This window comes from Ambystoma mexicanum, chromosome 1p, assembly GCF_040938575.1.
Source record: "Ambystoma mexicanum isolate Mex_15411 chromosome 1p, UKY_AmexF1_1, whole genome shotgun sequence".
NCBI lineage: Eukaryota > Metazoa > Chordata > Amphibia > Caudata > Ambystomatidae > Ambystoma > Ambystoma mexicanum.
In genome coordinates this window covers 625203528-625230424 of record NC_090921.1, presented here as the reverse complement: position 1 = coordinate 625230424, position 26897 = coordinate 625203528, and the positions used below count along the sequence as shown (strand labels likewise).

The 26897-nt window shown below is 45.4% G+C and overlaps 1 protein-coding gene across 1 annotated transcript in view; it reads right to left on the bottom strand.

Moving 5' to 3' along the window:
- LOC138577245 (fibrillin-2-like) overlaps positions 1–26897 on the bottom strand; it is a 454244-nt gene that overhangs the window by 413009 nt on the left and 14338 nt on the right. The window contains exon 2 of the mRNA XM_069649613.1: positions 12424–12733. Coding sequence (XP_069505714.1) covers positions 12424–12596 — 173 coding nt within the window. The 5' untranslated portion in view covers positions 12597–12733. The remainder of the gene's footprint in view (positions 1–12423; positions 12734–26897) is intronic.

Sequence of the window (26897 nt, the reverse complement as noted above, 5' to 3'; positions counted from 1 at the left end):
TTCTTCTACTCTTCTACTTCCCATCTCTCATAACCATCAGCCTCAGCGTGGTCTCACTTCTGTCTCTCTCTCGGGCCTGCCTATCTCCCTCCTCCCCTCTGCACTCGAACCGCTCAAACAAGATGCTTCCGTTCTCCCAGGATCTCCAACCTCATCTCTCTCCTTCGGATTCCATACAGCACATTCTCCTCTCCCTCACACTCTATCACTATTTCACTAGGCCCTGGGAATGCACAATGCCTCTGCAACAAGTCTTCCTACATCACTGACCACTTTGACAATGATCACCCTCAACTTACACTTCTTGCTATCACAGAAACCTGGATCTCCCCTCATTACTCTGCTACACCAGCAGCTTTCCACACTGACTCTGCTACCTTCTCCCACTCTCCCCAACCTGTTGGGAAGCATGGTGGTGGGAGGTTCCTTATCAATGGGGACCCAAACACTTCCCCCAGACACCTTCTGGCATCACCTCGTCCTCTTTTGAATATGCCACTATCGAACTCCTCTCTTCTACTCCTCTCACTGTTGTGGCTCTCTACAGACACTATGGTCCTCTCAACTCCTTCATCCCTGATCTGAACCTTCTCCTTGAGTAACTCCTACTGACATTCCCATTGTCATGTTGGGGACTTTCCCCTTCCCACGCCCTCTGCAGCCACCTGTCTTGAACTTAACTCCCTCCTATCTGACCACTCCCTCTATGCCATGCCCAACCTGCCCACTTTGGACTCTCTTGGCCCTTCTCTGCTCTCTAATTCACTCTCCTCCTCTGACCTATCCATTGACCCATCTCCCTCTGATCACTTCATTATTCACTTTAGAATGTTGGTCCTCCTACTCGCTACTCTTCCTCCCTCCTCTTCAATTTGTAAGAGGAAATTCAGGTAGGACTCTCTTGCCCCTTACCTTGATGATGAGAGGACCTCTCGCCTGTCATTCTCCCCTATTCATTTTCCAAATACGTTTTCTAACGTTCACTATGCACGTATGTCTCTATTTGACCAACACTACACTGCTTGCACATTCACACCTTCCCATCTCCGTCCTCAGCCCTTGATGGCCTCTGAAATTAAGTCCCTCAAAACAAACATGCACCGTAATCTAGAACATTGGAGCAAATGACAGACCCATTCCCTATTGCTAGCTTACAAAAATTCCCTAGATGCCATCACCTTTGCAGTTCACTCTGCCAGATCCTCCTAATTCACAATGCATATCTCCTCCCTTCACAATCACCATGCAAACTTTCATCAACCCGCCAAGATCTGCTCCCACCTCACAAACCAATTTTCACTGCCTCCTCCATCTCTGCTGACTTTGCTCAATACTTTTCCTCTAAAATCTCTACAATTCACAAGACTCTCACAGCCCTCCCCTCTCTCACTCATCAGCCCCCATCTGTGCTCCAGTTTTCCCACTACTGCTTAAACTGTAAAATACTTCTCCCCTACCTTTCTTATTGATGTAGCACCCATCCTGTGCTGCAAAAACCCACGCTGGGCCTCTATCTGCCCTTTTGCTCCTCAAATGGTCAAAGACTTTGTCTCACTCACCTTCCCTTATCTCTCTGAGCACTTTAACCTCTCTATATCCCCTGGACTCTCCCCTACCTCTTTGAAATCTGATACTGTCTTAACCCTATTGATGAAACCCTCTGCTGACCCAAACGCTGCAGCAAAGTATTGCCCAGTTTCCCTCCTTTCCCTCTACTCAAAGGACTTTGAGCAGGTCTTCAACTCAATCCAGAAGCACTGTGAGGATAATGGCCTTGAAGATCCACTTCAATCTGGCTTATGTAATAAACACTCCACAGAGACTGCATTCAGGCATGCCTTTAACCTTCTCTCTGATGCTCACCACTCAAACTCTCTTCTCTACTCATCCCTTTGGAACTCTCTGCCACTTTCAAAACTGTTGCCCGCTCCTCACCGCTCCTCACTCTCTAAGACCTCAGAATCCCCAAATCAACTCTTACCTGCATATCCTACTATCTGGAAGGTTGATCCTTCCTTTAAAATCTCTTGGAACTTGCTGAACACTTTAAAAACAGAAGGCATGTTTCTCCCAGATGTCAATTCTATCCCTTCCCACCCATCTTCTATCTACTTCCTGACTGACTTCTTGCTCCCTCGCCAAATACCTCGAGCTGCAAACAATCATCACTACCACTGCCTCTGCTGCTCATATTGGCCTCCTCAACATTTGGAAAATGGGCCCTTTTCTTACTAACCACTCTACAAAATGTATAATCTTCACCCTGATGCTCAGCTACTTAACTACAGCTCAAACCTGTTCATTGGCCTTTCTCTCCACTCTTTCCTCCACCTAGACAAAGTCCTCAACTTTGCTACCTGCACTCTCCACAATCTCTCCGGATTCTCCCCCACTTCTACTTACCGACAGCATGCTGGCTGGCTCTGCATGCACGTCCACTCCCTTTTCAAGATCATCTCCTACTCTATAAAGCTATCAATGGTCTTGCTCCTCTGTACCTGTTCATTGTATCTCTGTTTACCCACCATCTCGTTCCCACCAATCCTCCTTTGCACTCAACCTCACTGTCTTTTGCCCCCTGTGCTTCCTCCTACTAGCCCCAAACCCGCTGCCAGAGGTGTCACTCAGGGCACACAGGGGGACTATATCTCTGGGTATTTTGGTTTCAGCCTCGGATAGAAGCTCAGGCGCTACAACCAAAAGGCTAGCTATGCCTGAGTCCCGACAGTCCCGACATTAATGTGTGCCACTTGTGGTAGAATCCTGTTGTGGAGTCTCAGAAGATGCCCAAATGGCCTGTACCATCTACTCTGCCGGGGAGGTGGAACATGGGTGTGCATATGAGGATCCAAAAGATTGTGAACAAAGTGCAAAGCATTGTTCACAAAGCCAGTGGAAATGTAAGTGGAGGTTTATCGATCGTTCACCCTACTAAGTATTAGAGCAACGGGCTTATCGCACCTCTTACCAAGTACCCATCATAGTTTCCCTCTGGATGTCTGACTCCCACAAGCGTGACTGATTTTGGCAATAAAGCAAAGGACTGGAAGTCTTGCTGCCACAGCAGGTGGTAGGCTGCAGGGAATGGGGAGTCTATTTGCGGGACCATCACCCAGGTCCACCCACAGCTGAAAAGTCACATTCCCCCCTGGTAGCGCGACCGTAGCTGGCCTTAGCCTACAGAAGCCCTGGAGTTCAATTGACTCTCCACTCCTTTAGACAGTTGTCGCCCCATGCAGCAGTGGCGCATGTGCAACGGGTTGTGGGATTTCTCACAGGCTAATGTCTCACATAAGGCACATTTAAGATGTTGATTCAAGCATGCAAAAGGAAGTCCAAGAGTAAGAAAGCAAACCTCCATCAAAGATAGCACGGCCTATAATCAGACTCCATTCCCAGTTTTGCTGACTCTACAAATAGAGCTGTAACTTCTCTTAGCCTTCCAGATAAAACAAATCATTGCAGAACAATACGGGCCCAGCAGGAAGCGCGCGTGTCTGCAGTGAAAGTAGACGTGTATTTTATGATCTGCGATTTTGCTCGTCGAGGTGCCAGAAAACACAGCATTGCTAGAACATGCGAGACTTCAAAGGAGCAGTCTCCGCTCACAGCCAATAAACTCATGGCTGCGGCACTGCTGCCTTCACGCAGAGCACGGTCGGCCAATCAGATCCCCTACACCCTAAATGGGCGAGTCAGGTTCTCAAGAACGCTGGATGAGCACAAGTATCTGTTACGTGGGTCGGTTTTTTGTTTGCCTCCACTGATTCATATGTCTTGTCTGTGCTCGGAGGTAGTTTGCTCTGTTAGCATTTGCTCTGCCTTCTTGCATCAGCCAGAAAATAATTCACAAGCTTGTGTAATAAACACTGTGTGGCGAGACCTCCCTGAAGAAAGAAACAGCCCGAAGGAATCATCCGGCCTCTTTGCCAAGCTGTAAGCCATGGATTTACACTTTAAGAAAAAGTGAGATGCGAACTTCTCTCAACTCCAAAGGGAATCCCTTTGGAACCCTCCTCGCTTTCTGGAGACCACCCTATTAGAAGTGCATTCCCGGCCACGCTTCTGGGAGGGGCGGGCCTCTAACGGCGCTCCCAGGCTAGGAAAAACCACTTGCAATCTTTTTCTATTTTAGATGTATTTGTAATATCATATGAGTGTCCTCTTTGGAGTCTTTCCATAGCATACAGAATAACTACCAGGACTTGGTTAAGCAAAGTGATTTCACAGCTGTGGAGGCGCAGAGGTGGGAAAGCCATAGAGAATATGCGGTGCGGTGCACCAGAGCGTCTCATAGAGGGACATTGGCTGTAGCCTTCTCATTCTGAAGGGTGGCCTCTGTAAACTGGAGCCGGGTAGTCCCGCTGCAAGCACTGCAACAGTGAACTGGCAGATAAGGCCTCCTGATGGCAGCTAGAGTTTGTGCTTCTTTTCATTAGCAGGTTGGGGGGCAGAGGGGTGCTAATAGCATGCTCATTGTGTAATCCCAGAGCAATTTTACAGAATTGAAATGCCAGCATGGGTGTTGCCATCTTCAGCTATAAAGGCGTAAGAGGGACAGGCACAGCCATTGCTTGGTTCCACCATGGCCGATGCTGCAATAAGGGAACTCCAGGTGTCTGAGTAGGGAGGACGAGCAGGGGCACCCTTGTGATCCTAAAAAACTTAAAATATGCCCCGATTGTAAGGAAGGAGAACATACATTGCACTTTGCCTGGTGCACCGGGACCCTGATGACGTAGTGTAGTCCTTCTGAAGAGATGGTGATGGTGGGACTTCTGGCACACCACGCCACTACATGGAGGCGCTGTAGCTAATAAAGCACTTATTCTTTTGCTATGATGGGGTGTGTTCGGAATGCCAAACCCATTCTTAAAACATGGAGGAGAACGTGCTAAAGGAGCAACCATTCCTGGCATGGGCTGAACCAGCATCACAGCCCTTCTTTAACTATGGAGTCATTGTGCTTTCCCTTTAGATCCATTGTAGCCGGGTCAGCTGTTCCATTCCTTTAGCCAATGACGAGTTTGAGAATGTGGTAAGCTGATTATTTGGCCGTTATGATATGATATGATAGGTTATTTATAATGCGCTTAATACCCAGAGGTTGTTAAGAGCGGACACGGGGATCGGACCTGTGTTGCTCAGTGTTGTCTTGCTTCCAATACAAACGTTGCCACTGAGCTATCCTCCCGAGACTTATGATGCCTGGGAAGCTACTACTTGCATGGCTGCTCCTTACTTTGGCCATGGAAGAGATCATGGGGGAAGGGCTACCGACGAATGCAGTTTCTAGCCATGCTGTGGAGGATGATATGGTATTCTCAGTCCTTAACCACTGATAGGGTCAGACCACTGGTACGGACATTATTTGCCGAAGCAGAACCAATGGCACAACCACATCTTACCTATTGCAAGTATACACACTCTCCCTACCTCTGCCAGAGGGGGGGAGGCAGAGCTAAAGGAGTGACTATTCATTATCTACTGAGAGGGCGGGGCTAATGGTGCTGGCATCCCTAATCTCCGCTATGCAAAGTGGGCAGCCTCACCCACAGCTATGCCTACCTTGAGTCACTGAGGAAGCAGAATGAATGGGACTCATTTTCGTTACTTACGGAGGGGTGGGGATATTTAATGCCATGCATATTTATTGCTCAGGAAGGGCAGTGAGTGATTGCCACAGACCGTTATAGTTCGATCAATGAAGGGTGGTGATACTGCCAAAGCGCCTCTTTATCAAGCCATGGAAGGGGTGAAGAGCTATTGGCCTAACGCCCCCTTAGCAGCCACTGAAAGCGCATGCCGGCATGTGCATGATTTTGGGCACACTACAGCACTTAACTAGCCCGGAGGACCATCTTCAGCTGCACAGAACCGGAGCAGGAGCTCCCTCGCCCACTGCAGGAGCAGTGCCTGGCTGGAGGTATCCCCCACTCACCAAGGTAGGCTTTCTGCCTAACGCTGACGTGCCCAGGAAGCACCTTGCATGTGCAAGGAAAAGTTCGTTTTTTTCACCCGTGCCCCTCCATATTTAATAACTAAACATAACAGGTGCCCAATACCACCCGTTTGCCACCCTGCCTGTTTACAGCACCCTGGTGGGTATTTTCGCCATTGAGGACCAGGAGGTTCTCTGCCATTTGAAAATCGCCGCCCGCATCATCGTCTAGGAGTTTCCACCAGAGGAAACACTGTGAGCCCGGATCCGTGCACCGATTGGCCTGCAGCCGGCATTTGTAGCCAATTGCAAGCCGGCAGGCGACTCAGCCGGCCCACCTCCAAAGGCACACTTCCTAAGGCAGCCCCTGTCGTGAGCCTGTCAGGAGCCGAAAGCGCCGAGTGCCAGGACCCCTGCACCGCTGAAAAACTGAACGCAAGACTGTTATCAACGTATCCACTAGGGTAAGCACTGCTATGCTGTCGATACCCATTTACCCGCTTTAATTTAAAACCATCGGCCCGCTGTGCCATACGTTCCACCAGAGTGCCGTCCATACTGTAACTTCCCTCTCTGGCATATATGCCTCTGCCCAGTTGAACCCGCCCTGCCGCCGATGTCTCTGGGCTATCAGACCTGTTGTTAACCTGCTAGACTTCTCAGCCGTAATCGACAACTAACTGCCTACAACTACGGCCATCTGACATATGTACACTCTCATATTGGTGCTTACCACTTTGCCATTCCCAACTATGCACATTTGAATAATTAATACGGTTTTATGTACTATACGGTCACCGTTACTGCCTAATCCGTTCTTGTATCCTTGCATTACTGTGTCACTACCTACTGTTGCCCACATTGTGCTTCAGCATGTGCACCTTAATAGTCTTGTCTAAACTTGCTCCAGCAAGCTGCATAACGTTCTGATGTCTACTGTTCCACTACGACCTACTCGCTACCAATGTTACTTATGTTACTATACTGTTATTGTTCTGCTTGATTCTGTTCTCCCGCAGTACTGTTGCTCACATGCCCAATGATACCTACACTGCAGCATAAATACATTATAGATATAAGTTACTGAGCTACTGCCTTCACTTCGCTGTCCAAGTGTTTAGGCCACAATGACTAGTTGACAGATAGGTGCTATACCTTCTAGCCATTTCCTGTGTATTACAGTCATAATACAGGCACTACCTGTGCAACTGATGCTAGCCTACCTGTACAATTGATTCTAGCCTACCTGTGCAACTGATACTAGCCTACCTATGCAATTGACTCTAGCCTACCTGTGCAACTGATACTAGCCTACCTGTGCAATTGATTCTTGCCTACCCATGTAACCGACACTAGCCTACCTGTGCATCTGATACTAGCCTACCTGTGCAATTGATTCTAGCCTACCTATGCAACTGATTCTAGCCTACCTATGCAAGTGATATTAGCCTACCTATGCAACTGATTCTAGCCGGCCTATGCAATTGACGTCAGCCTACCTGTGCAACTGATATTAGCATACCTGTGCAACTGTTCTAACATATAGGTCCATATAGTCAACACAGAATCTACCCACCCGATCCTCTCCAGAACATTTTGTATACCGCACATATTGTGCCAGCCTTCTTAGCTATAGCTGCACTGGACTATCGTGACCCATCTCTCACAACTAATATGCCAGGCCACTACATCTCACTCATCCTTAGGCTCCTGATCTCCTCCCAACTGCTCACTAGTGTAGCATCCTACCCCAACACCACTATCCTAGCTGAGGCGAAGATACTTCCCTGTAATCCCTTCAACATGGTACCTAAGCCTAGCAATCTTGTCCAGCCCAACGATCAATATACAGGATACTATACCATGACCCCATGTGCCACGCACACGAGAAACCTAAAACTACGTAGTAGACTCCCTAAAATTTACGAGCCACTAACCAGATCGCTACCACCCTTTAACAAGAAAACCGACGGTTACCATACCACGGCTACTTCCAGCTTCAAACAGCCTACCACTTCACCCACCTGCAGTACTTCCAACATGTAGACCCCCATACCTATCTCCAAGTCAACAGCCCATAAGAGCCCTGCCATATTCAAAGCAGATAACCAACCCCTTAAAGGAGCTCTCCTGAACGCTAGATCGCTGGTGGCCCACGCTATTGATGTAGCAGACCTAATCCTAGTAGACAGTTTAGACTTTATCGCCATAACAGAATCATGGCTACACAAGGCCGCAGGACCCGCACTTATGTTAGCCATCCCAGAAGGATACACTATCATCCGACAAGACAGAGCCAGTGCCCGAGGTGGTGGAATAGCCATCATAGCTAGAGAACGTCTTTCCTTTAGACTAGCAGACCCTCACGACCAACAATCTTGTGAATCCCTCTCTGTCAAACTACCATTAAAGAACTCCCAATCACTCACTATGCATATAATTTACAGACCCCCTGGCCCGATGGGCACGTTCGAAGAGGACCTACATAACCTAATTGCTGGTAACCTCAAACACACCTCACAAGTACTAGTGCTTGGAGATTTCAATTTAGGCCTGGATGATCCTGCTGACAAACAGGCTATGCAAATAGCAAACTCCCTTACCGCACTAGGACTAACTCACAAAGTGAACGCTCCCACACATACTAAGGGTAGAACCTTGGACTGGGTGGCCGACCACAATTGTACAGCTACAATCACTTCGCTCTCTCCTCTATCATGGACCGATCATTTCCTGGTGTCCATGACACTTTCCACTACCAGAGAGACACTGATAGCACCCCAAGAAGCCCTACCTTGTCTAACCAGGCTAAAAAAGAACATAACAGTGGACAGTGTGATCCCTAATATTCTACCCACCTTAAATTCTCTGCCTGACAACCTCGACCCAAGCGCTATGGTGCAAGAATATAATAGGATCATGCTCTCCACCTTGGACAAAGTCGCCCCCCTTAAACTGAGAGCGAGTAAACCTAAATTACATCTCAACAAATGGTTCACTCCTCAACTAAAAGATATGCGACTTTTAAAAAGAAAATGCGAAACTGACTGGCATGCCTGCCCCTCCCACGAGAATAAAAAGAAGCTAGCAACCACTGCATCACTCTACAAAAAAGAAATATGCCAGGCTAAAAGAAACTCCTATAATGAACTAATAGCAAATTCCAACTCCAGTATGAGGGAATTATTTACAATCCTCAAAGAACTAGAGTCCCCTATCTCCCCGCCTGACATCTGTACCAAAGACAAGAACTGGTGTTCAGAAATACAACTAGCTCTAACTAATAAAATCAACACCCTCCAAACCAAAATAAAAAACAAGAAAGACTTGCTAAACTTATCTCCACCGTCCGATACCAACAACTACCACTCCCCTCCAAATGGAAATACCTCTGACCCAAACACCATATTCTGCTTCACTAAAACAACTATCTTGGAAGTGGAAAAAACCATCCTATCTCTCAAACCATCGAATTGCAAAGGAGATATTTGCCCCGCATACATCATAAAAGAGGCTGCCAGAGACCTCTCCCCCTTTATATCTAAATTGATTAATGCTTCCTTTGCATCCGGCACCGTTCCAGCTAATCTTAAACAGTCCTGGGTGCTCCCGCTTCTCAAGAAGCAAACATTAGACCCACTCATCGCGACCAACTACCGACCTATCACAACGGTACCTTTCTTACTTAAGATTTTAGATAAAATTGCTTACTCACAGATCCAGAAACACCTTGAAAAGCATAAACTTTTGGGAGTCCGACAGTCAGGTTTCCGACCATTGCATGGGACGGAGACTGCACTGATAGACTTGAAGACTCAGATTGATGAGCTGAGGGATCAAGGGAAAACAGCATTATTGCTGCTACTTGATCTCTCAGCTGCATTTGATCTAGTCGACCACAAGGTCCTTTGCAGACATCTAGTCATAGCAGCCCACTTTTCCACAGACGCTGTCAAGTGGATAGAATCATTTTTGAATGACAGAACGAGCAGAGTATTCTCACCCACTGCAGCTGCAGACCCTACACCGATTACGTGTGGAGTCCCCCAGGGTTCCTGTGTGTCTCCCACTCTATACAATATATTTACCAATCCATTGTTCGATGATCTGGACCTTCTGGGTGTCACCTACACTAACTATGCAGACGACACTCAGATTCTCCTCCCTCTTTCTGGGGATCATGGCAGGGACCTGGCGTTGGTAAATAGAATTTATCTCATCATTCAGGCATGGATGGCAAGCCAGGGCTTATGCCTGAATGATGACAAGACAGAGTTGTTAATCCTCGGTTCTCCCTCCAACATCTCCAAATTAGGACATGAATATACCTCCTTCATCATTGACGGCAATACTACCATTGTCTCCAAGGAGGTGAAAACATTGGGCTTCTACCTCGACGCAACTATGTCCTTTACCAAGCAACTAAATTCCCTGGCGTCCACTACAGCCTACACATGTAAGCTGATTAGAGCAGGTAGGCCCTTCCTCTCTAAAGATAATTGCCTTATACTGGCCAGAGCTTTAATCCTATCAAGACTTGACTATTGTAACGCCCTTTACAGTAGTGCCAACAAAACGATCATTCAAAAACTCCAAACGTTACAAAATAACGCCATCAGAGCTGCACTAGGCATTAACAAAAGAGTGCACATCTCTGCCATCAGACGTCACCACAAATGGCTATCTACCCACAATAAAATTCATCTGAAAATGGCCTCCCTGACGTACAAAGCACTACATAACGCTGCACCAAGCTACCTAATTGACAACATTTCTAGAAGAACCTCCTTTAGACCGTCTAGAACCATCAACACGAACTGTCTGGTAGTACCCAGATTCAAATCCTCCAGGATCGGCGGCAACAGCTTCCCTGTTCAGGCCGCCAAACTTTGGAACTCCTTACCACACCAGTTGAGAGCTGACATACCTTATCCTCTCTTTAGAAAAAACCTCATTACTCACCTCAACCTGACTGAAAATGAGTTCCCCTCTGTAACTGGGAGACACTAGCGCGTCTTGCTGTTAGATTGTATACTTGCTAATTGTGCATACCTATAGCTACTAAAATGTAAATAACTGCCTTCCTCGTATTGTAAGCCTGTATATTTTATTACTTCCTGTGTAATGTTACTGGCCATTTATTGTCTGTATTATATGCAACACTTGTAAGCTTCGCATATCCTTTATGCGCCCTGTTACTCCTGGGTCTGGTGTGCTTTATAAATGTAATAAACAAACAAACAAACAAACTACTGTTCTGAGGCCATTGAGGGAATTCCACTGTGATGAAAATTCCACACAGTACACCAACCATTTCTTTAAATGAGCGATCTGGTGAATGATCTCACAACTGTACAAATAGCCATTGTAAATCTTTGTGCAACAATGCTTTCATTGGCAATCCTTACTAATGGCCCAATGCACGAGTTAATCGGCTTTCAATGACAGCGGCGGGCAATTAACATTTAGTATGGCCTGCTACTGAAGGCTTTATTGCTTATAACATCCTGGGGAAATGATTGCGAAGCCAATGGCATTTCTTCATTGAGAAAAAGTTCCCATGTGGAGAATAGGGCTTTTTTCACTGACAGAAACCTTATAATGAAGATGACTAGCATGGAAATAGAAAAGCGCCCTCTCAGGATAACATATTTTCTGTTTTCATTTGCATTTCCAAGTATGTATGAAGGGGCGCGGGGAAGGGGGCGACGTAGGGGTCATGAAAGAAAAGTCAACAGCTTGCTCGAAATGCAGGCCTTTATAGTCGGATGCGGCCCACATTTCAAGCAACGAGATTGGCTGCTTCCCAGTCCCCATGGGACTTGCTGTTGAAGCAGTAAGGAGAACTGAAGTGGATCCTTAAGATCCCTTAAGCATTTATGGAAAGGGTACTTACTAATCAACTGCAATTTGTTATCAACTAAAACTAGCAAACGTATAATTTAGAAATTAGCCATGAGGGCGGATTCCACAGCCAATCAGATTGCCCAGAATGCTGGCAGAACCCCGCGATATGGGCCTGCATTATAAGCAATCTGTCAGCGGTTCGCGCCATCCCTGTCATTTTCCCTCGCTTTGACCAATGTCCCTGCTTTTCTCACCTTCCACTACTCCACTGAGCTGTAGGAGTTTCGGCTTCGCGCCTCTCACGTCCGCCAGGCTGACATGGAAATGGAATTTGGGCTCCGCTCTGAGCCTCGCTTCCATTTCTGGCTGCCATGTTGCATGAGTATTTCTTTGAAACAATGGGAGGTGTGCTTCCTGCAACCCATTGCTAACCCGAGTGCCAATAGCCATAATCAGGTGTTTTCCTAAGGCCATACCAGGTGACAATGTTCTGGCGCCTGAGTTCATAATTGAAGCGGCTCGTACACCTTATGATAGATAACACTGGAAGTATTTGACATTGATGAGCTGCCAAAATAAAGGATACAACAACAACAGGGCATTGCCATTACAAAGGGAAGGGAAGTCGAACATACCCTCTTAACGTATCTTGGCCTCTCCTCCGCACTCTGTTTGCTGTCTGTCTGTCCTCGTAGCCGGCGAATCTGTCAGCTTGCAGGTCTCCTTGATCAAGCTGGCCTTGGACTTGCTCCACATAAGAAAGTGCAGTCCATCCTAGCATGAATTTTGCTAGCCATAGAACCCCCATGATGGCGGCGATGTGGGGATCCCACTGTGCCCTGGACCACCCCCGCTCTCAGCGTGAAATGGAAATGATGCCGGCAAGTGGGGGAAGATAATTCTGAGCCTGGAATCTGTCACAGTCCTGATGGGCTTTGGGAGAGGCTGAAAAGAAGAACAGAACACAGCAATGAGAAAAGGAGTTACAATTGAATTGCAGTGCATTGTCACTATTGCAGTATTGGGAGTCTTGAAAGGGGGAATGGTCCAGAAGCATGGCTTTTCTATCAAACGTATGCATTGTATGTGACTGCACTTTCTATATTGTTTTTTAACTCCCCCCTTCACTGCCATCTTAAATCGCACACAGACTAGACCTTCACCTGAATCCAGTCGAAACATTAACCTCTGGTCTACATATCAGACATCTTCCTTCTAGCCCTTTGACAAACACGTGTCACCAAAATCAAGGCGCAATACATAGATTGCCATGTCTCAGCAACACCCCACTGATGGGCCCAGGCAGACTATATACAAGATTGATAAGCAAACCCCAAAACCTCATATTGCATTCATGTGTGTGTGCCGTCAAATAATTTCACAAATCTTCCTCAGGGCTATGATTAAAATCACCACCCATCATTCTCTCTGTGATTGGAGAACACTAAAGGCATTCTCCTGAACGCACATTAGCCAATATAACATGCCTCATTTTTTGATGTCACTTGTCAGATCTTTCCTTATTGCTTGGTTCATTGGGATTGTAGCTGCACCTTCTATAAGCAGTGTATGATAACCTCTTTATCTGAGAATGAGTATTCTTCACCCCTGTCCTGGAAGTTATTATTCTCTCATAAAGATAAAAGCAAACTCCCATCTGGAAGCTGTGTGGTCCATTCCACATTCAGTGCTGATAATGTCACAGAGGGCAGAGCAGGAAGACTTGCTGGACACCAGCGATGCATCTGGCCTCACTGTTGCTCTTCCCCCACTCTTCTAGAGTGTTTGGCCTTACATGTCAGTTGTCATTCTAGAATAAACCTAGCAATTGGTTTAATTGCTTGCTTTCTTCTTAGGCCATTCATTCCTTACCTGCTGTGGTGATGGTGATTTCCATTACTTTGCTCTGCTCTGTTTTAAGCGCGCCCTCGACCCTTAGTGGACCCAGCAGATAAGCGACTCTGACGTTCCATGCAAATGGACATGGCATAAAGGCGTGCATGTGTGAATGCGGAGTGACTGGCCAAGGGTATATGAACTAACATTAATTCACCTAAAAATGTGAACCTGGACTGCTATTGTCACAGATGCTGGACTGTCATTGTCACAGGTGTGTAATACCTCACAGGTACAGACCTTAGGAACAAATATAAAGTCTGTGCTTATATGGCATTATGACATAAGACACCTAAACAAATTCATTTGTCAATACCCTACTCTTCGAACCAGACATTCATTAGCAATTCCTCCTCTGCCAATCACACTGCCAATCAGCATCCAAACCCCAGAAAGTACAAACATCTACAACGATTCGGACCTCAGGCTCATAGAGTAGGACCCTGATTCTAAAACTCTGGGTTGCCATTATTTCTGAGACGACATCTTCATTCTTTCAATATCTTACTTAGTGTCCCACCCCTTCCATTGCAGCCAATGGATTCATCGGGACACTTCATGCAGAAATGTGGTTCGGCTTGCCTCAAACTTCAGGGTCCAACTTGCTTCAAAGGAGTCACTTAAATAGTCTGACTAGGAAATAACTATGTCTCACGCTTGGATCTTGAAGGCACGCCCCATAACACTTTCCATTACTCTCAACTACACTCCCCGTAATGTTTTCCATCGCTCTCAACTACACTCCCCATAACGCTTTCCATTACTCTCAACTACACTCCCCATAACGCTTTCAATTACTCTCAACTGCACTCCCCGTAACGCTTTCAATAACTCTCAGCTACACTCCCAGTAACGCTTTCAATTACTCTCAACTGCACTCCCCGTAACGCTTTCAATAACTCTCAGCTACACTCCCAGTAACGCTTTCAATTAGTCTCAACTACACTCCCCGTAGCACTTTCCATTTCTCTCAACTACACCCCAATAACGCTTTCAATTACTCTCAACTACACTCCCCGTAACGCTTTCAATAACTCTCAGCTACACTCCCGGTACCGCTTTCAACTACTCTCAACTACACTCCCCGTAGCACTTTCCATTACTCTCAACTACGCCCCCATAATGCTTTCTATCACTCTCAACTACACTCCCCTTTACACATTCCAAACTCTCAACTACACTCCCCATAACGCTTTCCATTAATCGCAACTACACTCCCCATAACACTTTCCAATACTCTCAACTACAGGGACGCTCTTAAACAGCCTCCTTTTAAACGTGTTTCTCTACTGCGAAGTCCATTTTTTCCTGAACAGCTATTGCTGTATGTATCATTGATGTCTAGAATATAATGTGATATTCATCTGATAAAGAAAGCTTTCTTCTAAATTAAATTATTGTGGCAAGTAAATTGTACAGAAAACCAGATCGGTGACTTCTCATCTGAACCCCATAGTTTATCTCACACGAGGTGCCCTCCGTTTCAGAAGCCTACATTTGTAGAGGAAAGAGAGGCAGTGCATGGGTTTAGGGTGTTTTTTGCGAGTTAAGTCATAGGTGCACCGTGTGGTATGGGAGTGGTAGAAAGTGAGAGTACTGTCCTATACAGTAGCTATAATGTACTAGGGCGAGGGAGAGGGCAGTGGCATCCCTGTAAAAATAGAGAAAGCTGTCACACGGCGAGCGGGAAATCGGGAGTTCAGAGATAGCGCTGTGATGTAAGCTTCAGGTTAGGGAGTGTGCCATCGCCGTCTTGGTCCAAGGTGAGGGGGGAGGCGAGTGCTGTCAGCTTCCTATTACGGGGGGGGTGGGAACATCATCCAATGCTACAACTATCCAGTGGCACTAGCATGCTTGGCTTCAGAGAGAGGGAGCAGCTCCTCAAGGGGAACCAGTCAATAGCATTTCACTTCTTGATGGGGGGCCTGGGAGCTTATCATTTTTCAGAAATGTCCTCAAGGGTGAACCCCCTTTCCGTCCCTTTCCTAGTTCTGCAACGGTCATAATGCATAGGTGAGGGTACAAGCGTTACATGGGGGTCTGCTGACAAGGAGAAAAGTGAGAGGGCAGTTATAGCTCCATAACGAATCCGTGAAGGGAAGGCGAGAGGGTACTTTTGCCAGGAATGGGGGCGAGTAGGGTAATGTTAGTTCAGTGCATGTGCGTGCATGTGAGTTTGTGTGTGTGCGCACACACACATAGAGGCCATACTAAGCCGAGCCTTTAGGCGCGTGCCCCACTAAATGGGTGGAGGTCCCACAAGGTGAAATGGTGCTGCTTCTCTTCACTCCCACTCCCTTCATTGAGACACCATTGATGCTTGCAGGGGGATGCTCTCATTGCTTGCATGCGAGGTGGCCAACTAACCTTGCCTCACTTCTGAAATGCCAGGCGTGTTCTAATTCAGGGGCGAAATATACACACGTGCAGCCCCTGCAGGGCAGTGGGGTCCCCACAAGTTAGATCCCCCAGTGTTCCCCAAAGTCTTTGCACATACCCGCGATCTCAGGGCCCCTTCTGCGCGTTCTGCAGGGGAGCCTCTGTGTTCTGTGTTAAGTACAATGCATAGAAGCTGTTGTGTGTCCTAATGGGCCCTGTGCGTTACTTTCTGATGGACAGCAGCGAGTGCACGTGAAGAGGGACAACTTACACAACCCTATCTTCATTAGCCTTCTAAGTCATAGGTCAGAGTTCAGATCAAAGGGCAGACCAGAGTCCATCGGGGTCGGCAAGCTCATGAAGACCCATGCAGAGAATGCAGCACAACGAAAAACACATCTTACATTCCTCTAGTTACACGAACGCATGGTTCCTATTTGAAAGGGAAGATGAACGGCTGCATTGTATTAGGACGTTTTGCACCCAGCAAGTCAGTGCTGGGGACCTAGGGGGCATTTCATTACTTTTTCGGTGCTAAGAATATTAGAGAGAGGACAGTGTGATTTTCCATTGTGGTTAGATCACATAATAGGCACCCAGAGGCCAGTCCACAATTGCATTTAATAAATAAATAAATAAATATATATATCACGAATGTAGCAAAGACATTTAACACACAATATGAGCATGTTGAGCTATGCACTATCCATCTAATACATTATGATCACAGTTGAGGACTGAGGAGAGTGAACCCCCTCCAGGCGGTGATCATCTGCTTCTGAGCCAAACCAGACACGTGCTGAGCCCGAAGGCCTCGACACAGGTGAGTTATTACTACGATGTCGCTGGGGTCGATGTCTTATGAAGCAGGTGATATTTTCCAGATAATGGCTGCTTGGCAAGGCAAGGAGCACTTCTTTTCCCTTTCATCTTGAGAGAGAGGACTCGAGGCTCGCCAGAAGATGCGAGGTCTCTGCTGAGAACATAATTAGTTTCAGTAAATAAAGTGGTGTTGCAATGTGTGGGAACGTGCGAGGAGGGCTGGCTATCTGAACCAAAGTCAGACCCTAAGCTTGACCACGCTCATGCTCTCTGCAAGCCAGTCAGCGCGCGTTGTGGAGTACCTGCACAGGCTACTGCGCGCTAATGCGTATGTGCAGTCAGCGCGCGGTGTGGCGTACCTTCACAGGCTACTGCGCGCTAATGCGTATGTGCAGTCAGCGCGCGGTGTGGCGTACCTTCACAGGCTACTGCACGCTAATGCGTAGGTGTTGCTACCACCAGTGCTCTGGAGGCTTTGGAAACGAAAGGAAGCTATTTAGGCGAGCCAACAATTTGGAGCAATATGCTTCAATTTGAGGTCTTAAGGATGATCCCTAAGGTCTTTATGAATTAAATAAATACCGGGAGGACAGCTCAGCGGCAATGTGCTCGCCTTGGAAACAAGACGACATGAAGCAACACAGGTTTGATCCCTGTGTCCGCGCTTAAAAACTCTGGGTATTGAGCGCATTGTAAATATGCAACTAAGTCATATTCCTGTAACAGCGCCTCGATGCCCCGGCTATGTGAGCGCTTTAAAAATGCAAATTAAAAATTTTAAAAAATCAGAAAAATCTGAAAGAAATGTAGGGCTCCAGCAAACTGATCGGCATCAATTAAAATGTTATGTATGGTAAACTCAGAAAAACAATACCAACTGCTGGTTGTTCTAGGGCACATCCCATCACATAGAAATCAGCCTTGGGCCTACCATAAAAGGACCCTTCCAATTCAAAGCGTTCAGTCACACGCAACCCCAGATGTGGCTCTGCTTCTCCGGGCATAACCCCCAGCTTAACCAAACCACTTAAAACCAAAAAGTAATGGTTGGCATCATATTTTCGTTCCATTGTTTTAAGCCCAAGCATTCCATCACAGAAGGGGAGGGGTCTCAATGCAACCCTGTTCTGCGGTACCGGAAAAGGGGCAGCCCAGCCCGCACTGCTGGGTCATGCTGGCATGATTAGGCCCCGATGAGTGTTGTCAGTGAGGTGTAGCACGGGATGACGGTCAAAGCACGCGGGAGCACCACATATGTGCATACAGCATCAGTTTCACTGTCGGGGGTGGCACAAGGACATATATGCAGATGTACATTCCCCCACTCTGATTGCATGGATGGGCTGGAGAAGGGTGGACTGGAAGGCTGCCGATAGCGTCTGCCACAGGTTCTGAGTGATCAAAGCACTACACCAATCGCGTTTGGGTGGTTGCGTTGGTCACCCTAGCTGTCAAGGGAGTGCCCAGACAAAGGTCCCAAGCTTGCTGCTTCCTAGGGCTCCAGAGGTCCTCTCTGAGGATGTCTATTGAGGATTGAATATGCTTGGAATTGTGCTCGACTCCCCTTTTTGAAGTGGCCGATTGATTTCCAAACGTTTGTTTGCCTTTTCTGTTATGGCACAGTTAGGCTAAAGCACAATTGCTTGGCAGGCTGCACAGAGCAACTACTAAAAGCATACTTGATTCAAACCTTTCCATAACTCACTTTTTGGTTGACAGAAAGAATATTGGTTGTCAGCACTGATTTTGTTACCTGTCCAGATTTAGCCCAGGTTGTGCTGATCTGCTTGGCCTAGAGGGGACACCGGCCCCATACAAAAGCACTTTGTTCAAGTCTCACCTGGTCCAATGTGAGCCGGTGACCCTATGTTAGCAGGTCTTGTTAAAAATGGTGTTTACAAATGATTACGTTTTACTGTATAAAGTCTTCTAGAGCCCTTGATTAGCATCAAGATGACTGTAGCTAAACTAGCCTTGTCCTTGTGCTTCTAGATTAGCCCAAAATGCAGAAAGGGATGGAGTGGAGGAATACCCACATTTCACTGCACCAAATAACCTTCATAAGGACCTGAAATCCCATGAATAAAAAGCAACAGCAAGCTCCACGGGGTTGTGGGTAAGGAGAAGCGACATGTGCATGAACAACATGCCATGCCTTTGGTAGTGGGATAAATGCACAAGTCGTGCACCACTGATTGCTTATTGGTACAACATGGGCTGATAGACATCCATGCTCTTCAAAGCCCTGGCCAGGGCTGCCTGTTCTCTATAGATGGAAGGCCAACAGGCACAAATCCACATGCCCTCTGCAGAACTCCATGGACAATGGTAGGTATAGGTGCCTCAATGAGGCTTCTGCCTTCTGTTTCTCCGCCTCATTGCCGGAGCTTCTCCATGGGACATGGCCTCTCTTGTGTAAATCCACAGAGCTTAAGTCTGCCCTTTTCTGGAGCATGTAGTAGGTGTCCTATCCCGCATCTGAGGAAGGCCACATTTTTGTCGCTGGCCTCTGAGATTAGAATACCTAGTGCTAAACTGATCCCTAGGTGATTCGTCAATTGCCCGCAAATCCACTATCTCAGAAATGAGCTGGATCGCTGATAATCTTCATGGCACAAGTCAGAACCTGATCAGAAAAGCAGCGATTAGGATTGAATTGAGACCACCATCACCCCAAGAGAAGGGGCAGGGATGCCCATTGCACAATAAACCGATGGAAAGAAAACAATAATAATATTTTTCCAAAAGTCAGGGGCTGATTACCCATGAACATCTTGCATAAAGGGAGGCTTGGTTGTTCAAAAGCCTTGTCCCAGATTCAGCGGGACTGCCATGTTTGGCATGTAGACGCTCTTATCCTTGCAGAAGTAGGGCAGAGTTACGAGCCCCCTGGCATATCTAAGATAGACATTGTCACCATGCAGGCAAATGGGCGGATTGCTCGGTTCCTTCCTCCCCCCAGAGGGGTGCAGGCCGAGCTTTGCAAGTGACAGGCCATAATGGGCTCTTGACTTGGAATTAGTGGTTTATATTTACACACCTATTTTAGGAACTGGAATGGACAGGAGCATGAGTCTTGCCTCTGTGGGCTCTGCAATGGGCATTCGCCATCCCTGACCTGCGCCAGTGCAGAGGAAGCAGCCACATTGGGCTCAAAGCAACAAAACGTCCGACTGGAATACATCTGTCATGCAGCCGACTTGCCCCAAACACACATGTTTCCTATGGGGAGCACATATATTCACAAAGGCAATTGCACACGTTGTTCCCTTTTTCTGTTTCGCCCAAATTCAAAATGCAGGTGTTTTTCCTCACTTGGATAACACAAACGAGATTTATTTTGTGAATTGGTCCCTAAATGCGGTGCTGGGTGACTCCTGCCTACCCAGATACCCTAAAAGTGTCATGACCTAACACCTGGACGGGAAGTAGTCTACAGATCCCTGGCTCAGTGAGCAGAGGGTTTGTTGTACGAAGTGATTGTGGTGCAATGGGTGCTGTCCTGCTCCCAGAAAATGTGTGATTGGTAAAGAAATTCTGCGGGAGAATCCTTCAGGCCATGTCTACTCTGTCTGGAGCTACACATTACTGCACACAGTCATGGCACCTCCGAGCATTTATATACAGGATCAGATTCAACGACTATAGACAGAGGAGAGCAGAATATTGAGGTTTCTTATGTGGCTTCCCCGCAGGCTTCCTGTACACGTAATGAGGTTGGAATTGACCCTGAAATTCCTTCGAGCATATGCCCTCATTAGGAAGATAGATCTTATTTGCTTATTAAATGCCACAGCCCATATGCTATGTGAGGGGATGAACGTGGCTACATCGCCTGATTTATACTTGTGTTTAACAACCTCAAGAAAAGCTCTCACCAGTTTTATTAAGGATCTTGGCAGACAAAAGAAAACTTTAACTTACAAAGATCTAGTGGCTAAAATAGTGTTATGGGACAGGGGAAATAATGTTACTCATATGAGTCAACTAAATACTACATTTTCAGTGTATCAATCATTTGGCCATAAGAATAGATTCCTACAGAAGTATATTGAAACATTTCCTAATCAATATGCAGCTAGAACATTTAGGCATTTTAGATAACAACGAACCAAGTATGTATGTGCCTTACATGCCTGACAGACGATCCACTGACACCCCTCTGTTGTTGCTGATTCTGCAAGGGACATTTTGTCATTGAATCTATGAAGCATTTGTTAATTGATTATAGCAAGTGGCACCATTTGTATATGCTATATTTTAATTGTTTTGAATAATATTTTAAAATGATCAAAATCGAAATGCGTTGGTGGAAGTTAATGAATGGTAAACGAATTTCACGTATTTTTGAATTGGGGAATGTCTGTAAAAGATTAGATATTGTACTAATGTACAATTCTGTATCCATGTCTGATACTTTCCTAGAACGTTTTTAATGTATGTGCAAGTGGAAGGTTTGATAACGGTTGTATAAAATAAATAATCAGCATACGTTCCACAGGTCTTCTGAGATTACCCAAATCGCTGATGGTAAATCAAAACGTTTTTGTAATGCAGAACACTACGTGCTCATGGGCAAGGGTGAGCAAAACAGACGCAAGGGAGAGGCACTCGTGTGGGCAGAGAAATTTTATGAGAGGGCAAGAGGGGCACTTGCCCAGGGCCCCCACCTTGGAGGGGGCCCCACAAGGCTGGCTGATCTAAAGAAGTAGGATTCCTTTGTTCACCACACTTAAAAAGCATACTTCAGGATATTGTATGGCATGGCGCTGAGGCTCTAAACTTATTAGCTGTCTGTTTGGCAAGTACATTCTGCCTAGATCAATTCATCATGTAATGCTTTCTGTGTTCACTGTGGTATATATAGTTCGTGTGTTCCTTGTGGCACAACTCCTGTAGCATAGTTTCCTTCCTGTGGGAATTATGTTGATCATGTGCAATATCCAAATTTGAAATGCATATTGGTAAATTGAGTGCCGCAATGGTTCAGAGGTTAGTTCAGTGTGTTCAGCACTCATTGCAGAGAAATGTGTTCCTATGCAAGATTAGAATAGCACATTCCTGTAAGGCTGCATGAGTCTTTCCTATGTCTGAAGATTAAAAACCTGCCTGAGTATGTACTTGGTCTTGCAGCACAATAGGTGCTATTATTAGCAATGCACCTTCACCAGATAGGGGTAGCTATAAAAACGAACATGTCATCCTTATGGCGAAGATCTAGAAATTGGTTTGTTCAGATGGGTGTTGTAAACCCTAGGCACTCAGCTCCAATGATGAGCATAATCTGTTAGTCCAAGAGATTAATAAGTATCCAAATTTGGAACCAAAGCAGTCATGCTTGTAGCCTGGCTTTGCCAGCAGGCAATACAGTGATCCTGGTCAAATCATCTAATATCTTGTACATTACTGTACTGTCTTCTGTGAAGTTTGCCTCCTTTCATGCTGGTGGCATCATTTAGCCCATTACTTGATCTTTCTTCTTATGTAGGCCCTTTGAGTGGAAGGAGTGGTAGACAGAAGGGAGCGGACCAGATGATGCAGGACTTGGGCAAGCATATTTTAAAGTCTGCTAGTTTGACACAAAAAAAAGCTTTGCATTTTTCTAAAAGTCAAAGGTTTTCCTGCACGTTTATAAATGACAATTTCACAAGACAGTGTTTTGGAACTATGTAAAGATTTACAATATAACCCACCAACCCAGATTAAATATGTTAAATCACATTGATTGGTATGCTGATACATATATATATATATATATATATATATATATATATATATATATATATATATATATATATATATATATATATCTTGATGATGGAGAGAATGAAACTAGAATCATATTGTGTGTTACACCCTTCTATAATATTTTGTTTTTAAAAATGGTCATGTTTGGTAATGTGATTGATGTACTTTCCAAGTCAGTTTTATAAAATGAGATAATTTTAGTTCATGTTCAGAACTGGTAATTAAAGTGTTCAAATGCAGAAATTGCAGAGTTCGCACACATCCAAGATTCACCCCTTAACAAGTGTGTGTGTAATGCTGGGCATCTAATTTAATCTTGTATTGCCTAGGTTCTCGAAAATTGCCAGTCCCTAAACCTCTTAAAATTGTCAGCCCTTCAGAAAGATTTCCTTCTCAGCACGGACGTCATTTAGCGGTTGCCAGAGGTCGCAACTGCGACCTCTGAGGTCTCCCTTGCGAAGTCTGTGGTCACCCTTGCGACCTCTAGAAAAAAAAGGAAAAAAAAGAAATAATTTTTTATTGATTTTTTTGTAATGTAAGCTCATGGGCTGTGGCCAACACCATGTGGCTCTTTAGTTCTAGAGTGGCTGGCTTTCTTGTTAAAGCCCCTTAAAAAAAGAAGAAAAAGACCCTAAATAAGAAAGATTAGGAATACCAAATAACGTGTATTTCTGGAATTCTATACAATAATTGCTAGACTCATTAAAGGTTTATTTCAAGCACACTGGGTGAGTCACTGATTTAGTCTGTTCTTAAATGCCTCAACTCAGCCTTTCATCCTGCTGAGGTTGATAAATGGGTACCAACACAGGTTGGGTGATATTGGGTGTATATTTTTTCTATATAAAGTGCTTAAGCGTAAGTGCTATATAATAACACATCATTATCATTATCATTTGGTCATGGACGTCTGCTTGCATTCACAATAATTTGGTAATATGGGCCTATATACACTGATCTTAATGATACATATGGCGATCCATTCTTGTATGAAATGTACATCACATTATAGCGATATCGTAACCATATTTGTTGTAGTGTACAATGCTATGTGATAGCACTTCCTGTTTTGTCAACGGGTGAAAGGTCGTGTTCCATCGCATCCCGCGATGTGATGTCACCAGGTGTCAAGGGTTGTGTGATGTCACTTCCGCTACCCCTGGCATTTTGGTGAAATGACGTCCCTGCTTCTCAGGGTTTGATCTTCAAAACAGCCTCACTCATGGATTCACTGGCTATAGTGTTGCTTCAACTATAATAGTGAGCATTGATATATTGCACACCACAATCACTTTATTATTTTGATCTCTAATGGCAACACTATTTGAAAACCATATCCCATTTATAATCTCTGTCTGGATACAGACACCTTCCTGGTAGCTTCTAATCTACATCCACTATCCATTCTATGGTATGGGTAGCTTTCTCCTTCCTACCAGTTGGTCTCTCTAGCCATGCTTGAGCATTTCTGCATTCTATGAGACAGCAAATGGGAGTTCTCTGTCTATTCTGGGTTACATATAGCTTTTTACATACAGTCCTGCATTAATACTACAGGCCGCATACCTTCCTGGATTCTATTGATAAATAGTCTCTTGAATCTGTGCTAGAACAGACGTAATCTCTTCATAGACTGTAATGTTGGCCTTCAAATGGTAGTTGTTTATCATTCTGATTAAAATTAAGAGGGTAAGGGGACTTAAAGGGAGTAATGCAGTGAGACAGTATTTCAATTTCTGTGTTGTGATGGGGGCGGGGCAGATATTCTTGATCACTTAATTCCTTTGGTTTGGTGGAGGGGGGGAAAAGATGTCCGTGCCCAGGGCCCGAAAAGTGCTTAAGATGGCCCTGCGTGTGAGCCATGTCATAGTGTGAAGAAGGCGCAAATAACGCTCTGAACAAATTAACACACATCTTTAAGAAACTACAGCTTTGCAAGCATCTTAGATAATGAAAATCAAAAGGCACACAACTTAAGAAGTATGCAGGACAAATCAAAGCAAATGTTCTTAGAATCCCGTGCAACATTGGGCTAGAGATAAGTCAAGCATCTGCATCTCCACACATGGGGGAATCTTTTATATTGCCACTGGCTGGGAAACCATTTAAATGCTTTGCATGGGTGAACCTGCAAATGGATAATATTGGTTAGGTGCTTAATTGAGTTATTGCCATCTGTTGGGAAGGAACCAGCAACCCAAAGTGCTTTAGAAGTAGGCAAGACCTCTTTTAGGCACTATAAGGGATTAGGGGGGAGGAGGGGCACTGGGAAGGCTCTCTCATGCCGATATAATCACATACACAGCCATGGGTAGGCACTGAAGAAGGACATGGGCAGGCACTGAAGAAGGCAGTTATTGTTAAATATAAAACACAATTAACTAGTAGCTTGATACATTTGTAATGCCAAGATCCTATGCATTGTAAAATCCTAGTATGGTAGATGCAAAGCTCCCCCTCCTTCCGAAGAATGTGGCTTGTTCTTAAAATGAACTACGGGCTTCTGCGGTGTTCGCTAGCAATGGCAGCACACAGTGACTCACCAGCTGTCTACTGTCCATCAAGAGTCCAAGCAGGCTAAAATGGGACTTACATGCTTGGTGCACAAAATGCAGAAATGGGACATATTATGAGTACTAAGGGTGGGAAGAGCCTACTGGGCTCAGATAACATGAGTAGAATGAGTGGAATATGGATAGAATTAATGGAAACTGTTTATAAATGTTTAGGTTTTCCTGGGGCTAGGCCTCAAGGGTTGTAAAGGTCTGAAGGGCTGCAGTGTGTTTCTGTATAAGGAAACAAAATGTAGAGCATCATGTTCTGACAGAAACCTCTGACAATGAAGAAAGGATGGCTTTGGAGCATCCCTTGTATGGAAGAAGGATGGATTGGGATGCAGCCATGGCCTCTATCCAGTGATGCTACTACAGCAAGACTGGACTATATAAACTCCTGCCTAGGACCACTGTGGCAGGAGAAAGGAACGGATGAGGGACAGGAGAAGACCGTTTAGGCAGCAGAGTCCTTTGCTACCATCCTCATTTTTGTAAGATTAAACTTGTTATCCTTACAAGATAGACGATTGGTCTTATTTCCCTAGAGGGGTGTAGTTATTCTGGTGTGAGCGTAATTAGGGACACCCTTACACATCCATTTTCTAATCTTAATTCATTAGCAAAATGGATCTGTGATTCTTGATTTGTGATGCTTTTGGAAGGTTTGAGGCTTAAACGTATAACTTTAGTCATGGTTCCTAGTCTATTTCCTTATGCTGTAAACTGTTGGAAATATGCATGCAAACACAGTGCTTGTTTTTGGGCAGTGGATTACCTATTTTGCCCAGTGGCAACAGTTACTCTACACATGCTTGAGAACTCTTCCATAGCATTGACAATCTCTAATGGATTTTAATCAATGGGACTGAAGTAGATTTAATGCAATTGTTCGAAGTCAGTTTGTGTGTGGTTGTCAGGGGTTGTAAGCTTGATTTCCCTAGTAGTTGGTTTACAGTCTTGATAAATGGTTGCATGTGATGGGGACCAAAATTAACTCTGATGCCCTTTATGGTGTGGACATATGGGGAGCCTCTAAATATGGGTGTTTAGAAGTACTGCAAAACTCCTTTTTATGAAGTATCATTGCTCACGTGTCTCTCTCCTCAAATTTCCCTGGAGATGAACTGAGATATGAATTGGGTGTCACAAGTATAACTCTCCAAGCCCAGAGGAGGTTTTGGGAATATTTCTTAAATATTCAGTGAAGTGCCCCAGTAAACTCAAATTTGAATATAGTGGAGATTAAGCGCTTTCCTAGCAATGATCACACAAGCTGGTACAACAGTGGGATTACTTTGATGAACAATTGGGGCTGAAGGATGTTGCAGTCTCAGGTACACTCTCGAATGCGCAGCATAAATCTATATTCAAGCAAAGGGTGGCTTCTGTAAAATTCAGAGTTCTGCAGGACAGGGACGACAACATGTCAGCTCTAAAATACTACTCATATGCCCTTGAACGTCCAAGATCTGCATGCCCCCTAGCCAGAATAAAATACCCTGAGTGCTGCAGAATCCTTTTGATGGTTGCATCAAATGTACTGCCCCTCAGAGCAAGGATGCAATGGTTAGGCCTGGGCAGGGCCTGTCTATGTGGTTTGGATCAGGATGAAGATTTAGTGCTTTTTTTACTTGCTCTCAGGAGAAAGTAGCTCAGTCCGCATTTCATAACATCAGGACATGTGTGCATGCTACGACTCTTTTTATGAA